This window comes from Corythoichthys intestinalis, chromosome 5 (assembly GCF_030265065.1).
Source record: "Corythoichthys intestinalis isolate RoL2023-P3 chromosome 5, ASM3026506v1, whole genome shotgun sequence".
Taxonomy (NCBI): Eukaryota; Metazoa; Chordata; class Actinopteri; order Syngnathiformes; family Syngnathidae; genus Corythoichthys; species Corythoichthys intestinalis.
The window spans coordinates 41,438,019-41,455,109 of NC_080399.1; the positions used below are offsets into that span (position 1 = coordinate 41,438,019).

Genomic DNA, 17,091 nt, shown 5'->3' on the forward strand with positions numbered 1-17,091 from the left:
CAGAGTGGGAGGGAAAATAAATCATATGGCCTTACAGCTCTAGAAATGTGTAAGCACTACATTTGGACAAACCAAAGGCTTTAGCATACATTCAGACAAAGCCATCTTGTAATCTAAACATTTTTCTCTCCAAATGGGTTATTTCTGTAAAAGAGAACAGCAAAAGCCTGATGTGGAAGCCTTTGCTTTGGTGGGGTTTGGCTCAACTCACTCTAATTTAGGGACGGTTGACTGACCTTGGGCGATGTACTCCTCATTTACTGGTCAAGTGTCTGGCACTGCTGTGTTTACTTTGCTGCTTCTTTTAGATTGACATATTTAGAGACAGACCAGACCTGTTATTTCACTGGTAGGGTCAGACACAGGGACTCTGGAGCCTGATGCAATCTCTCACTCAAACCCCAAGAGTGCATGAGTCAATGTTGTGTGCACGTGTCATCCACAAGGGCGAAACCAGGTCAAATCCACGAGTGCGTTTAGAGTGGCATAAACTATATTGACTTGTGCGTACCACACTATTGTGATTGGAAAACAATAACTTGTGTTGTCATCCTTTGTAGTAACTCAACCCAACCCTGAAGTTTTCTTCACCCGAGGTAATCACAATCCTGGGATAATTAAATTTCGCAATTTATACAGTACATTATTGTTTTTGTGTGTGTTTTAAGCAACAGATACTTTTTCACCTGGCTGTAGTACTGGTCTGTTAAGTACTAAGTCTGTGTTATTTTTTGCATTTTGTGGCTTTACAATACTCACAATTTGTCAATAGTTTGTAGTGAGCCAATGCACTTAAAACACATTAGCTAAAAAAGTGGAAATTACTAAGGTACTACTTACTGTGTATAGCTCATTAAGGACCTTCATTAAGTCTTCCTGTAGCTGAAATGCTATTTCCTTGCTCTGGGGAAAAAATGAAAGAATGGAAAAACAATTAGAATAACAAAGCAATTGTCTTACTCAAAACATTTCATTACTGCTGCTACATTTGCAAAAAAATGTCGCACAACTGTAACAGATGAAATCCAGCTCTAACCACGGCAACATTTTGTGAAACAAACCCCGCGAAAATATTTAGAAAAATATTAACAAGTGAAAATGTTTGGTCTTGACACGAGTCTTTTTCACTTGATCTATTCAAGGAATCACATCACAAGAAGTACTCATGCAACAATCAATTGAGCACGGCCTTTTATTTATATAAATCCATTTCATTCACACCACATTTTGAGATCATGATTCACACTATAGCAGAGCATGCATAACATTGGTCGAGTACTGTATGTGATAGCGGTCTTGGCCTGATATGAACTTTATCCAAACAATTGAGCTGTTGATTTGCAGATGTTGCCTGCCGAGGAATAGACATCATCAAAATTGACAGAAGTTATAAAATAACGGGCGTGATGCCGTTTACAGTTTGACAAAAGCTGCCTGCCTATGCAAAGCCTATGAAAGCAAAGACTGCCATTTTTTTTTTTTTTTTTTACCAAAACATTACTCGTAATAAATATCATTTAATAATTCAGAGTAAATTTTCGATTTGGCGAAGGGTGACATCGTGACCGACCGGACCTATTAAATGGAAAAATAAATAAATAAGACGATTAACAATTGTCATGATATGCATGATTGTATTGTATGTGAGTGCTGGTAATATTTAAGCAACGATGGCCATTTTGGCTCCTCTTAAGATAAACTCCATTCTGAAAGTAGCTGTGCTGAACAGCAGTTTTAAGATGATTAAAATCTAACACCATGCAGCTCAACTCACCTCAGCCAAAATGGACTTTTGAAAAAAATAAATAAATAAATAAATACATGCAAAGCTTGACGCTCTTGCTCGATGCACATTCCTCACAACGCTATACACCTGCTGATCTCAATGAATACACAGCAAAGTTCATTACATTCTTATCTATCCAGGCTGGCATCCAAAATTAAAGAATCATGCTGTTAATGTAGCCTATTTGCAACACCTTCGCAACCACCACCTGGACAGGCAATCACCTATTTCTTAATCCTGAAAAGCCTGTAAACCTAGATAGCTTAAACTCTAATTCGGCAGAGACAATAATACACATTTACAAATTGATAATCAACAATGATGGAATGTTGGTTGAGAAACTGTTTATTTTGTAGTTTTATATTTGGAGAAAAAACAAACTAAAACAAAACAAAAAAAAAACAGTACACGGAGTTATTTTTCTTTTTTAACAACACAACAAAGACCAGAAAGACATGGGTTGTGACGAAAGGAAAAATCTATTCACAACCATAAGTTCACTGGACAGAATATTTGACTATGTGTCAGTTCTAGCAGTCATCAATTCAACTGCATTGAGAAACCTTGGAAGTGTTCCAGAGCACAATGAATGACCTTCTCAGTGTTATGTGAGCTGTAAGCGTTTGTGTGTAAGAGGTAAAACTGGTGAGAAAGCAATACTACAATAAATGACATGATTTCAATATATAAAGATATATTTTTTATGGGCATACTATAGACTCATGCCTCTATCCCTCTCTAAAATATCAAAAAGACTGCTCCAAAACAATTCAAATGACTATGCACATAGTACCATGGAGTATAACAGTACATGAGTAAAGAGAAAAAAAACCTACTTTTAAAGGGAGCTGTGCGGTGTGTAGGCATGTGCCGGTATGAAATTTTGACGGTACGATAACCGTGGGCATAAATACCACGGTATCACGGTATTGCAATTATAGCGCCAAAATGTGTTATTATGTAATAAATGTGTTATTGTTAACACTTCTGAATAATTTTTTTTTTTTAAATTCTACTGCATGACTTTTTTTTAAGGGTGGAAAAGCTCAAGTGAAGTTTCGCCATTTTCAGCCACTGTGTCAGCGCTAGTCTACGTGATGTCATGCCTATGTGTTAAAAAACAAAGAATTCATAAGTTAATAAGTTCGTTAAAAAAGTATAAGTGTAAATATTGTTGTGGAAAGGTTTCATCTAAACAAAACAAAACAAAACAAAACAAAAAAAACATTGGGAGTGAGACATCTCCTTGATCGAGCGAACGTGGATTTGTGCTTAGGGCAAGAGCATCTTTTGCAATTAGTCATCTTTGATGCCATCCTCTTTTCCCCTATATTCAAGCGAATCAAGCTTGTTTTCTCACTCTGCGGCTATATTACTCGACGAAGTTGCTCTCATAGCTAAGTCTAGGCTAACATTCGTCATTGTAAGCTTTTAGTAAGTTTGTATATTGAATTTGAAAGGAAAATGTGTGTTTTGTTTTTGGCGAACTTTTTCATGGCGCTAATCTGTTGAAGCTACTCACACATGGAAAAATACAATTGTACAACGTTTTAAATGTATTCATTTTGTATATTCCACTTACCACGATTTGAGAGCTCAATAAATTGAAGAAAAGTAAGCCTTATGTTTGGAGTATTTGTTTTTGTGTTCACTGGCTGTCTAGCCGATAGCGTCACTTTCACACACAGCAACAAACGGGAGGTCGTGAGCGCTGCCGCGCCAAGCCACTTCTGGCTGCATTTTTGACACATGAAAAATAGCGAATACCGTACTACGGTCTGACGGAAAATTTTTGTGGTTTTGAAACTGCGACATTTTCACACCACGGCAAACCGTGAAACCGGTAACCGGCACATGCCTAGCGGAGTGTACTAAACACTTGAGTGTATTACACTTGAGAAATATAATATAACAGTACAGATGTATATAATTAATACAAGCAAGGAATTTAATGTTCATTTACTCATTGATGCTTAGTTAAGCGGTTACTTTACACCTCTGGGGTCAAATTATGTCAAAGGCTCAAGTGAATAGGCTAATCCCTTTAATCTTACATTATCTGTATGGTTAATGCTAGTAGGAGGTCTTGCAAAAAAGGATAATCTAATTTAGTCATTGAAGAAAGTTCTTTTCTTTGATATTGTATGTTCATACCCCACGCACCCTGTGTATAGCTTGATGCGATGCCAGCGATTACATAGTTGAGATGAGAATGTGAATAAAGTCTATGAACAAAAGAGGGCAGAAAGTAAAAAGTGGCCAGTTTAATGAGGAATGCAAAATGGATACCGCACATGTGATATGATCTGGTTAAGCAGGAGTGCGATACATGAAAAATATCATTTTCAAAAACTGATCTTCTTATACCTATAATCCTTAATCCAGAGAGTAAATAGAAAACATTCAACCGAGGGATTCTGATGAAGACAATATGTAGACTCTTGGGTCTTCAACTACTAACCGACCTCCTCTATAGAATACAAAGCACACCGGGTATTAAAAATGTGTCTTTTAGATGGCAAAACCACATCAGCCACCTCAAAACTGTTGTTTGTGTCTGATTATTGAAGTTCGTGTAGAATCAAAGACTTTAATAAGAGGCTTAGCAGTGGCTCAGGTCCCCTATAATGTGGACCCTCCACCACAATTCTATTTTTCCACACAATGCCACCTGAACTGACATAAAATTTTAAATATTAAATCACTGGGCAAATGTCTGAGTCTTAGGTATTTCAGCAATGCTACAATTACAGTACATCACATGAATGTCACTCAGTATAACCTTAGCCACAAAACACACACACACAACAAACAAAAAACATTTTGGAGTGCAACAGACTTGTGTTTTTCTGTGAGGATGATGACCCAGACATGCAGTGACAACAGGGTTGGCATTCCACTGTTGGTTTGACTGATGCCATTGCAAAAATAAATTCAGTTTTTGTGTCCCAACCCTAATCACTTGTTGTTCCTTAACCCGCCGACAACCACCTCTCTAAAAAGATTTAAGGAAACCATCATGCAATGTCCTACTATTTACCATTTTACAATGGCTGCTCATTGCTTTGAAAAAAGATCCTTAAAAAAGTGTGTGGTTTCTAAAACATTTGCTCAGGCATTGCAGCATTATAATGTGGTTGTAGAAGTGGGAATGGCAAAAGCATCTTTTAAAATCCTTAAAATGACTTACTTATGTCGTCATTAAGAGATCAGAGACATTTTAAACACCAAAGGAAATGGGAGCAGCAGTTTCCTGTTTCTCTAAGGTATTCATGAATGAAACGACCTCACCTCAATGCTGAGGCTAAATATTTACTTTATGGTTATGGCTCGCTTAAATCAGAAGTAAAGATGGACTGAAAGACAGAAGAGATGGAAATAGTCGCATAACCCAAGATGACACAAAGGCATGCCTCTAAGGCAAAGCCACTTTGTAATTTGGGTCTGTGGTGAGTTCATGTGACTCCAACAGCAAAATAACGCATAATCCACAAGGGAGTTACCATCTTTGTGGTGGACTAGGCGGCAGAGGACTAGTTTTGGTCATGAATCTTTGGTCTTGACGAAATGGTGTGAAGAGCTAGTGATCGTCGTGTCTATGGTATTACAGTACTTTAAAAGTGAATAAATACGCCAGCTGTTTTTTTGTTGTTGTTTTTTTTAATATCATGTATACACATATACAGTGGGGCAAATAAGTATTTAGTCAACCACCAATTGTGCAAGTTCTCCTACTTGAAAAGATTACAGAGGCCTGTAATTGTCAACATGGGTAAACCTCAACCATGAGAGACAGAATGTGGGAAAAAAAAAACAGAAAATCACATTGTTTGATTTTTAAATAATCTATTTGCAAATAATGGTGGAAAATAAGTATTTGGTCAATACCAAAAGTTAATCTCAATACTTTGTTATGTACCCTTTGTTGGCAATAACTGAGGCCAAACATTTTCTGCAACTCTTCACTCTTCGCTTGGTGTAAAAAATCAACTGTGGGAGCAATTAGTGGAAAATGGAAGACATACAAGACCACTGATAATCTCCCTCGATCTGGGGCTCCATGCAAGATCTCACTCCGTGGCGTCAAAATGATAACAAGAACGGTGAGTTAAAATCCCAGAGCCACACGGGTGGACCTATTGAATGACCTACAGAGAGCTGGGACCACAGTAACAAAGGCTACTATCAGTAACACAATGCGCCGCCAGCGACTCAAATCCTGCACTGCCAGACGTGTCCCCCTGCTAAAGCCAGTACACGTCCAGGCCCTTTTGCGGTTCGCTAGAGAGCATTTGGATGATACAGAAGAGGACTGGGAGAATGTTATGGTCAGATGAAACCAAAATATAACTTTTTGGTAGAAACACAGGTTCTCGTGTTTGGAGGAAAAAGAATACTGAATTGCATCCGAAGAACATCATATCCACTGTGAAGCCGGGGGGTGGAAACATCATGCTTTGGGGCTGTTTTTCTGCAAAGGGACCAGGATGACTGATCTGTGTTGGGGCCATGTATCGAGAGATTTTGAGTGAAAATCTCCTTCCATCAGCAAGGGCATTGAAGATGAGACGTGGCTGGGTCTTTCAGCATGACAATGATCCCAAACACACAGCCAGGGCAACTAAGGAGTGGCTTCGTAAGAAGCATTTCAAGGTCCTGGAGTAGCCTCGCCAGTCTCCAGATCTCAACCCCATAGAATCTCCAGATCTCAACCCCATAGAAAATCTGTGGAGGGAGTTGAAAGTCTGTGTTGCCCACCGATAGCCCCAAAACATCACTGCTCTAGAGGAGATCTGCATGGAGGAATGGGCCAAAATACCAGCAACAGTGTGTGAAAAGCTTGTGAAGAGTTACAGAAAACGTTTGGCCTCTGTTATTGCCAACAAAGGGTACATAACAAAGTATTGAGATGAACTTTTGGTATTGACCACATACTTGTTTTCCACCATGATTAGCAAATAAATTATTTAAAAATCAAACTATGTGATTCTCTGGGTCCCCCGCCCCCCTACATTCTGTCTCATGATTGAGATTTACCCATGTTGACAATTACGGGCGTCTCTAATATTTTCATGTGGGAGAACTTGCACAATTAGTGGTTGACTAAATACTTATTTGCCCCACTGTATATGGCGGAAAACACTCAGGTGACTTAAGGTTCTGCCCTGAGACCCCCAATTTGGTCAAATTTTCAAAATTGTCCGATATGCATGTGTGATATATCATTGGAAAGCTTAAAATCTCAATTTTCTTGGGGAAGAAAAATTTTGAAAAGGAAAAAAAAACAAAAAAAACAAAAAAACGTTTTTTATCAGCAAAACCCTATCTGGAGGTGAGCGCACGCGAGGGCAGAATTACAGACGCCATGACTTTAACAAGATATGATCGCGTACTTACCCTGTTTCGATCCAAAACCTCCATGTAGCATATATCACTAAGTGTAAAGACACAGCTGTGAATGGCCAAAGCTGGATTTTTTAATTTTATTTTATGGGTGAAACATGGTAACATAACAAGGGTCGCAATGCAGAAATCGCAGACATCAAGGAGTGGTCGAGATGTTATTTTTCATATATTTACCCTTTTAAATGTTTTTTTTTAATTTTTTGCGTGTTTGGATTGATTATTTATCATCTAAAATATTGGAGAACATGCGACAGTAACAAAAAAAAAAAAAAAATACAATTAAGCGATAGTTATGAGGTTGATATCCGTTACTTTTTTACAGACACCATTTTTTTCATTGTGAGGTAATTTGTTAAAAAGTTTAAAATATTTGACTGAATAATTTTTTTGAAGTCATTTTTTTTTTAAACAAAATGTTAGACATCAATTAATGATTCTGAGCTAAAATTGTCAGACATTTCGAATAATAAATTAATTACCTTTGTGTTATGGCTGGGTTGAAACAAAAGCGGGGGTTTCATGGGTAAAACGGACAAATCAAAAATAGTTTGGGGGCTTAATGCGCCATGAATCTGCAATGGCAGCATATAGACATATTGTTCTATCAAACAACAGTTGTTTTGGCTTAAAATACAGCAGTTATTTTAAAGAGGAGTGCAAGAGCAGAAACTGCATTTTCAGTCATGACTGTGTTTTCCGCCATATACATATCAGGCCTACACAATATATCATTTGACCTTCGCCTCACTATGTGCGCATGCACAATAGTCCCATCGCAGGATGTGTGTTTTTTTATTATTATTTTTTAAATGTAAACTTTTTTTTTAATCTTCATAAAAGCAGCAATTGTACAGACTGCAGAGACATTCCTTCCTGGATTCCTTTTATATAGAGCAATCTTCATTCCCAGATACGCCACTTTAGCCTGGATTAAACAGTATTATATCAATACTACGGATGTCCTGATCACATATTTTTGCACCCGAGTCCGAGTCACCTGATTTTGAGAATCTGCCGAGACAGAGTCCCGATCCGATACAGAGAAGAAAAAAAATAATTTTTTTTTTTTACTTTGACACTCACGCTGCCGAGAACAGTCTCTCACATCAGACTGTGTACCAAGCTTAACAATAATTAATACATTTGTACCTTTGATTGTAGAGCTACAGAGGGCTGATATGCAAAATTATTGTGAATTTTTTAAACCAATTCAACCACGAATGTTGTGACAATACATCCTAATAAATCACCCATTCAAATGCAATCAATTGTTATTCTTAAATAAAACACCTACTATTAAAAATGATATTAAAAAAAAGAAAAAAACACACACACGGAACACATAACGAGCCACAATGTAGCAATGCTAACTTTTCAAATGTTTAATATATATGTGTTTCCTTATTTTGAATGTCTGAACCTTAATTCTACGGCGTGTTGATGACCAATAAACACCTGTGAAAGGAACTAGAGTCTCATATGCTATCAACACGCACGTGTGCAGAGTGTACACAGCACACACAAACACATGCACAAATTTATGCACGCACACGGTGATAAATCACAGCCGGGAAAATTACCGCCCTCATTTTTATTTACTGTGCGATAGATTGACTTATTGTATATCACGACAGGATTTGTGAGATGTGCTCTGCGAGTTTAGCATCTTTGAAAGAAAAGATCGGCGATCGACTAGTTGTGTCTCCTGAAAGAAGAAAGAGGGAGAACTCGCCGCTTTGCCTCATTCTCTTTATGTAATATACTTTTAAACTTAGCAGGCCAAAGGTGTGTCGAATACACCTCACCTTCTTCAGTAGTCGTGTCGAGTCCTCGCTAATCTGCATGAACCTCATGATGACATTGTTCAGGTAGATGTCGCTCAGAGTGGCGTGGTCCTTACTCTCCCTCCTGACCTGGTTCAGCAGCAGGTACCAACAGTTGACAGGCGACAGCAGATTCTGGTCTTTTCTATCGGGGAAAGAGTTTTGGAATCAGAACATTGAGAATTTAAACAATATTATTGGTTGTTTGTTCTTCTCTTCTGTCTGCTTCCTGTGTCCATCCCCCCAAAACCCTTTCCTGTCCGCTGCTTTCTCCTAATAAATAAACAATATGAACAAACAACAATGGCAGTACACCTAACTCCCACTTGGCACATTAAATGGTAAATGGTGTTATACTTGTATAGCGCTTTTCCACCTTTCAAAAGTAGGAATGTACAGTACCAATCACATATTTTTGTGCCTGAGTCAGAGTTTTTATTTTTTTTAATTTGCACAGAAGTTCCAAACATGTTACAGTACTGTACTTTTTACAGTAGTACTTCCTCTTCTCAACATCGCAATATAAATTACTTTTTGCATTGGTTGCACCTGACATTTTTCTTCAGGAGCACCAACACAAAATGTGGGCGCACAGACCTGTGATGTGGACGTGCTAACCACTGTCCCACCGTGCCGCCTTCATAATGTGAATTATTTTTAAACAAGCATAACGTAGAAAATGTGTCATGTCTTAATTAAATGCTTCATTGGGTGAATCAAATTCACTTACACTTTGACGCTCACGCTGCCGAGAACAGCCTCTCACTTGAATGAATTGCCACAGACTGGTGTGTAAACAAACAAAACTATGATTGGCACGTTTGAAGCCTTTGATCGTAGAGCTACCGAGCCTTCTCTCGCTAGATCAAAGCTACAAACCTGTCAATCATCGTTAACTTTAAGTACCAACAATAACAGTGAACAAGAAAAACAGCAGGGCGGAGGGTGAGAGGCTGTACGAGCATGAAGCAGAAAAACAAATATATTTTTAAAACTAAAACCCGATCCTTTTCACCCGATTCCAATCCTCTGAAAGATTGGCCCGATTTCCAACCACGTGATTGGGTCTGGACATCTTTAATTAAAACTGTTCAGTTATAAGGTCACTCAGATTCCAATTCTCTGTGTTTGAACAGCTGAACAGGACAGGGGAAAAAAAAAAAAAAAAAAAAAAAAACATTTGTTGATTGTTGGCTGTCAAAAAGTACCAGACCCTGTACGAGGTGCATCATCAGCCTCCCTTGGTGTTTAATGTCCCAGATAGTCATTTCTGGGTCTAAAAGTCCTGCTTTATGTTACAAGGACCAAACTGATAAGTATGACACACTTGTGTCTGTGACATTTCTGGGGCATAGCTCAAACAAGCTTTAAGTACTCTTTGCAGCTTGAGGGTGATGAAGTTGTGGGAGTACTGTATTATAAAAACAAATGCTAACAATTCTCAGAGTAGTCAAGTCTATTTAAACCCTCTCTAGACACTCTCTACACACAGTTGACATTCAAATATTAAATATTATATTAATAATATAATATGCAAAATGAATTAACAGTAAATAAGTAATAATAAAAATTACAATACTAATAATATAATTTAAGAACAATAATGATGAATATGATGATGATTATAACATCCTCTAATCTAAAGACCCATCGGGCAAGGTGGAAAAAAAAAAAAAAGCATGTGCGGAAAGAAGAAACCTTGACAAGTGACCATCCTCTCAGCATGATCATGATGATAGCAGTTATGGATAATAAAACACGGTGCATAGGAATGATAGTAACCGGATAGGAAACTCTCTATTCTACTTTCTGTGCTGCTTTTCTGTAGCAAGTGTTAGGATATTTTCAAGGTAAGAGTAAAGTGCAGCTCTGTGTATGTGTTGACCTGCAGGCCCACATCCTCTGGGTTAATCTAAGACAGAAGAATATTAATGTGAATACATGGGTGTATGTAAGGTGAGGTTTTAAAGAAGGGTTAGAGGCAAAGTCTCACAGGAACCATGAGGAGAATTACCCTTGCTCTTGCCTCACACAGGCAGTTTACACAGACATGCAACACTTGTCAACACAACAGGTGAAAAATACAACATTTTACCACTGATCTGGCCTTGAACCTTTAGTGCTGGCAGCCTATCTGCTGCGAGGGCAAAAGTAAGCGTTCCCGCATATAAATAACTGAGGGATACTGTAACTGATGAAAAGTTCATTGACACAAAAAAAAATAAAAATACAAAAACAGGATGTAAATTCCTTCTGATAAATGCCTTGGCATAATGATTAATTCGTACTGCATCCCCATACAAACTATGCGCAGGGAGTAAGAGATAGGGGGAAAAAAGTGGAGAAAAGGAATTTAAAAAGGGCCGGGGTCAAAACAGCTCCACCCCCGAACAGCATCACACACATTCTATCAAATAACAATATTAAAGATGAGCTGACTTTGAGGTTAATAGACAATGCAAATCAACAAGAGGACTTATATCGCTTGTGAGGACAGAATTTGGAGTTGCTCACTCAACATAATACCAGGAAAATCTCACAATGTCATTATTTCCTTCTCGCCTTTGAAAGAACTGGGTCAGACAGAGACAGACAGATAGGAGGGCCATAAAGATTTTCAAACAATTATGAAACAAAATGCAGTCCGTATGGGATATGGAAGGGGTTATAAAATCACCACTATGGCTAATCGTTGGTTGATGGAACAGTCTCAACTGAATGTGTTTTCTAGTCATTCGGGTAGTCTAAATGAAGGAAGGGTGAACAAAAATATTAAATTGAAGGGAGAAAGTTGCCGACAGTAAAAGATTGCTACAGTATGTCACTGTACAGGCTATTGAAACATGAGATCTTTTCAAGAGTCGAGGTAAAATGGCAAAGTCCTCTAGTAACGCAATGATAATGTCGGTCATTACAGAAGCACAGTGGAGGCATTCTACAGGAATGGACAATAATTTCCAATTTTTTATCAGAGAACTCCAGTGTGATGTCAGTATGAAATCAACATACTCTACTGTACATTATTAGAAGTACTTGTGCCAACGTTCCCAGCAAACCTTTTTTCTCCCAATAAAATCTAATTCTATACAAATCCCTATCTTAAGTACAAAAACAGGGAGCAACAGACAATATGCAGTATTATATAAGGTTTCAAATTATCAATCTAGAGATCTGACATTGTTTGTTGGCCTAATTACATCACTCCCTACACAATTTTAGCATGATACTAGCAGTATGGCCCGACGTTTCCGGGCATGCTATTTGTGCTGTGGTTGTTTGGGCGAAGGTTTGTCACATAACAAACCTCAAAATGTGGACGACCAGTATGGCCGGGCGTTGCTCGGGTGAAAAAGTGAAAATGGACATTTTCTATGTAAATTATTGGAGTTTCAAATTAATTTTCTGCCATAAATGGAGTCCTACAGAGATAAAACCCATCTAAGTACACTCCCAGACACATTAAGTACAAGTGTGTAAAATTTTGTCAAAATCCACGCAGCCGTTTCAGCGTCCATAAAATATGAACACGCAGACAGCCATGCAGACAAACTCGCCGTTATAGAGATTAAGATATCCAGCCGAAATGAATCCCTGATTAATATTCTGGAAAATTGTCCATTTAAAAAAAATAACAGTGTCCTGTTATGGAGTATTCAAAGCCACAACGTATCATCAAAACTAGAGGTGTGACAAAATATCGAAATGGTGATATATCGTGATACTTTCTATCCCACAAGGTTATCGATATGCTCCTGCCAAGAATCGAGATATTGTTTTAAAAAAGTGTCAATGTCTAAAAAACAACAAAAAAAAAACAAAAAAAAAAAACAAAAAAAAAAAAAAAGAAAAATTAAAAAGGAACCAACAAGTTGCTACCAAAATCTTCCACCATAATAGTGTCTCAGTTAACTCAAAGGCTGCATTGACGGTGCTCGACGCCCAATCCATTTAGACTGGGAACGTCTGTTCATTCAAAACCAGAGCATTCACAGTCATTCTGTCCGATTTTCAGGTCATTTACAGGTAACTTGCTGTTCATTTTAGGGCTATAACGAGTCATTTCCTGTTTAGTTTGAGTCACTCCTTATTCATTTGGGTGATTCCCAGGTCATTTCCTGTTCTGTAACGCAAAATAAAAAGGAAGTGACCCATAAAATACCCCAAAATCAACGGGAAGTAACTGAAAATCAACAGGTAAATGACCTTAAATGGCCCAAAATTACCTCATTGCCTGGCGTTGGCTGCCACTGACGGCCATAGACGTTCAATTCGTTTGAAAAGGGAGTGATGGCAGCGAATGAGTTCATTCGCTGCCACCCTCCCAGTTCAAATGGATTGGACGTCGACTTGTGATAAACTCATTCCAATTCACAGGAGAAGCTTGTTTTTCTGTTTATTAGTTATTTGTAGAATATCCTAGAATATTTTCCTGAGCAATGTATTGATAATCGTTGTATCGCCATATCGTCAGATCCTAGTTATCGTGAGCTTTGTATCGCAAATCATATCGTATCGTGAGGTACCAAGAGGTTCCCACTCCTAATCAATGCACATTTAAAGCCGTTTCGGAGTCCACAGGGAACAAACACACTCACACAGACAGACAAAGTTCAATTTGTATATAAGTATAGATTATGATATTTGGCAACATGGAAGATTGCTTTATTATATGAGCAAATAGATAAAATATAAACTTTCCAGTGTTATCCAAACATAATTAATAAGATGCGAAAGTTACTTTTTCCACAAGATGAACGCTATTTTGAAGTGCTACTCCTTCATTATCCGTGAACCGATCATCTTGAAACTTGTTGGCTATATAGCATGGGCCAGTATCTTTCGAAACTTGGAGCCTCATTTTTTTTGTGTTTCAGAACTGATTAATTAATTCCGGATTTATTCGTGCCTGTGCTGCCTGTTGGTCAAGAGTTAGCCAGAAGAGGCCATGCCCGCACAGCCTTCGTCCTATAGTGTGCTGTAGCACAGTGTTTCTTGTTTGGTTCAACAATATGACCAACACGTCACTGGGTACAGCATAAATGTTGTGATGAATATAATGAATTGTACTTTTTCATTGTACTGTATTCTATTTTTCATTGGACAATCAGGCGTGACTACGGTGGTCCTGAAGTGCAAAACATTAGGGCAAATAAAAAACAAAACAGCAAATTAAAAAACAACGAACAAACTGATTTAGAGCTTGTGAAATGAAGAAACAGAACTGTTAATTGTACAACATTAACCAGCGATGTTTTAAACGAAAGTAACAGTTATAGGCTTCGCTTCATTGCGACGCGGTGCTCCACACATTGCTGGCAGTACAGACTCGTTTCCCCGACATTAGAGCTTGTCTTCTGCTGAAACCACAACTATGGGAGACCCATGGATGCTCAGCTCTGTGCCCGTGATTCTTCTAAGTTTGGTTGTAGTAACAGTACCGCCTGACTCAGTCAGTACAGAATTGAAGCACGTTACGAAGCAGGGGGAAGAAGAAAAAAAAAAAAACACTTGGCAAAATGGCCACACTCAAAACCTTTAACACCGAACGTGTCGGGAGCAACGCGTTTACGCACATCGTCTTTGAAGCTTCGTCACACTGTAATTACCTCACCCACGTGCCGCTGGTTGGTCTCATTTGAAAGTGCGGAAGTTGATGTCCACACCAGTTTTTATTTGAAGTCAATCGACCACGAAAAATGGGAGATAATGTAATTTGAGTTTTATAGTTTTATTGCACTCATACATTGCACGCAAAAGTATTCGGCCCCCTTGAACCTTTTGCCACATTTCAGGCTTCAAACATAAAGATATAAAATTTTAATTTTTTGTCAAGAATCAACAACAAGTGGGACACAATCGTGAAGTAGAACAAAATTTATTGGATAATTTAAACTTTTTTAACAAATAAAAAACTGAAAAGTGGGGCGTGCAATATTATTCGGCCCCCTTGCGTTAATACTTTGTAGCGCCACCTTTTGCTCCAATTACAGCTGCAAGTCGCTTGGGGTATGTTTCTATCAGTTTTGCACATCGAGAGACTGACATTCTTGCCCATTCTTCCTTGCAAAACAGCTCGAGCTCAGTGAGGTTGGATGGAGAGTGTGAACAGCAGTCTTCAGCTCTTTCCACAGATTCTCGATTGGATTCAGGTCTGGACTTTGACTTGGCCATTCTAACACCTGGATATGTTTATTTTTGAACCATTCCATTGTAGATTTGGTTAAATGTTTTGGATCATTGTCCTGTTGGAAGATAAATCTCCGTCCCAGTCTCAGGTCTTGTGCAGATACCAACAGGTTTTCTTCCAGAATGTTCCTGTATTTGGCTGCATCCATCTTCCCGTCAATTTTAACCATCTTCCCTGTCCCTGCTGAAGAAAAGCAGGCCCAAACCATGATGCTGCCACCACCATGTTTGACAGTGGGGATGGTGTGTTCAGGGTGATGAGCTGTGTTGCTTTTACGCCAAACATATCGTTTTGCATTGTGGCCAAAAAATTCAATTTTGGTTTCATCTGACCAGAGCACCTTCTTCCACATGTTTGGTGTGTCTCCCAGGTGGCTTGTGGCAAACTTTAAACGAGACTTTTTATGGACATCTTTGAGAAATGGCTTTCTTCTTGCCACTCTTCCATAAAGGCCAGATTTGTGCAGTGTACGACTGATTGTGGTCCTATGGACAGACTCTCCCACCTCAGCTGTAGATCTCTGCAGTTCATCCAGAGTGATCGTGGGCCTCTTGGCTGCATCTCTGATCAGTTTTCTCCTTGTTTGAGAAGAAAGTTTGGAAGGACGGCCGGGTCTTGGTAGACTTGCAGTGGTCTGATGCTCCTTCCATTTCAATATGATGGCTTGCACAGTGCTCCTTGAGATGTTTAAAGCTTGGGAAATCTTTTTGTATCCAAATCCGGCTTTAAACTTCTCCACAACAGTATCTCGGACCTGCCTGGTGTGTTCCTTGGTTTTCATAATGCTCTTTGCACTTTAAACAGAACCCTGAGACTATCACAGAGCAGGTGCATTTATACGGAGACTTGATTACACACAGCTGGATTCTATTTATCATCATCGGTCATTTAGGACAACATTGGATCATTCAGAGATCCTCACTGAACTTCTGGAGTGAGTTTGCTGCACTAAAAGTAAAGGGGCCGAATAATATTGCACGCCCCACTTTTCAGTTTTTTATTTGTTAAAAAAGTTTAAATTATCCAATAAATGTTGTTCCACTTCACGATTGTGTCCCACTTGTTGTTGATTCTTGACAAAAAAATAAAATTTCATATCTTTATGTTTGAAGCCTGAAATGTGGCGAAAAGTTGCAAGATTCAAGGGGGCCGAATACTTTTGCAAGGCACTGTAAATATGCATTAAAACGCTGCATGGACCATGTATCTATCTCCATATTTGCATAATTTCTTGTCATATTTCAAAACCGAAAGTAGCACAAAAGAGTACATATCCCAAGAGCCGTTGTGTTGTCAAGAAGGACGAACCGAATGTGATCGTTTTTAATAAATATCCGAGCGAGGCACCAACTAATGAAAGGGAGGCATGCGAAGCAAGCAACGGCCGGTTGGTTTGAGCGAGCGACTTTGAAACGTGCAGAATGAATCTAAAACTACATTTAGTGCAAGCTAATGCATTATTTCATTAACTCAAGGAAGAAGATGAGCCGTATTTGTCGTTGTTTTCTTTGGGCCGCATTTGGCCCCCGGGTCGTGGTCAAATTTCATCCGGCCCCCAGCCTCTATCATAAAATCAATAACATCTGGCCCACACACAGACTTAATAAATTGGTCAGCAGTACCTGCTACCAGAATATGAAGTAGCTTACAAACTAAATGCTGCTCCTCACAAAAACATGCTAGATAGGGGCCCTCACGGACCGACGTTGGCTACCCCTGTTTTACGTAAAGGACATCAGCCAAGTTCGGCCCCCCACATTTTCACCACACCAAATCTGGCCCACTTCGCAAAACGTTTGGACACCCCTGCTCTACAGTATACTGAACGAGCAATAATTGAATTTCAGCATACCTCCTGCTCTCGCTCAATTTCTCGACTCCTGCGCTCG

The 17,091-nt window shown here is 38.8% G+C and overlaps 1 protein-coding gene across 6 annotated transcripts in view; it reads right to left on the reverse strand.

Moving 5' to 3' along the window:
• The window catches only part of srgap1a (SLIT-ROBO Rho GTPase activating protein 1a), an 84,692-nt gene that overhangs the window by 32,360 nt on the left and 35,241 nt on the right, over positions 1-17,091 (reverse strand). For all 6 annotated transcript variants that reach the window (XM_057837126.1, XM_057837129.1, XM_057837128.1 and 3 more), the window contains 2 exons: positions 8,998-9,160; positions 841-903 (listed from right to left, as the gene is read on the reverse strand). In XM_057837126.1, coding sequence (XP_057693109.1) covers positions 841-903; positions 8,998-9,160 — 226 coding nt within the window. The remainder of the gene's footprint in view (positions 1-840; positions 904-8,997; positions 9,161-17,091) is intronic.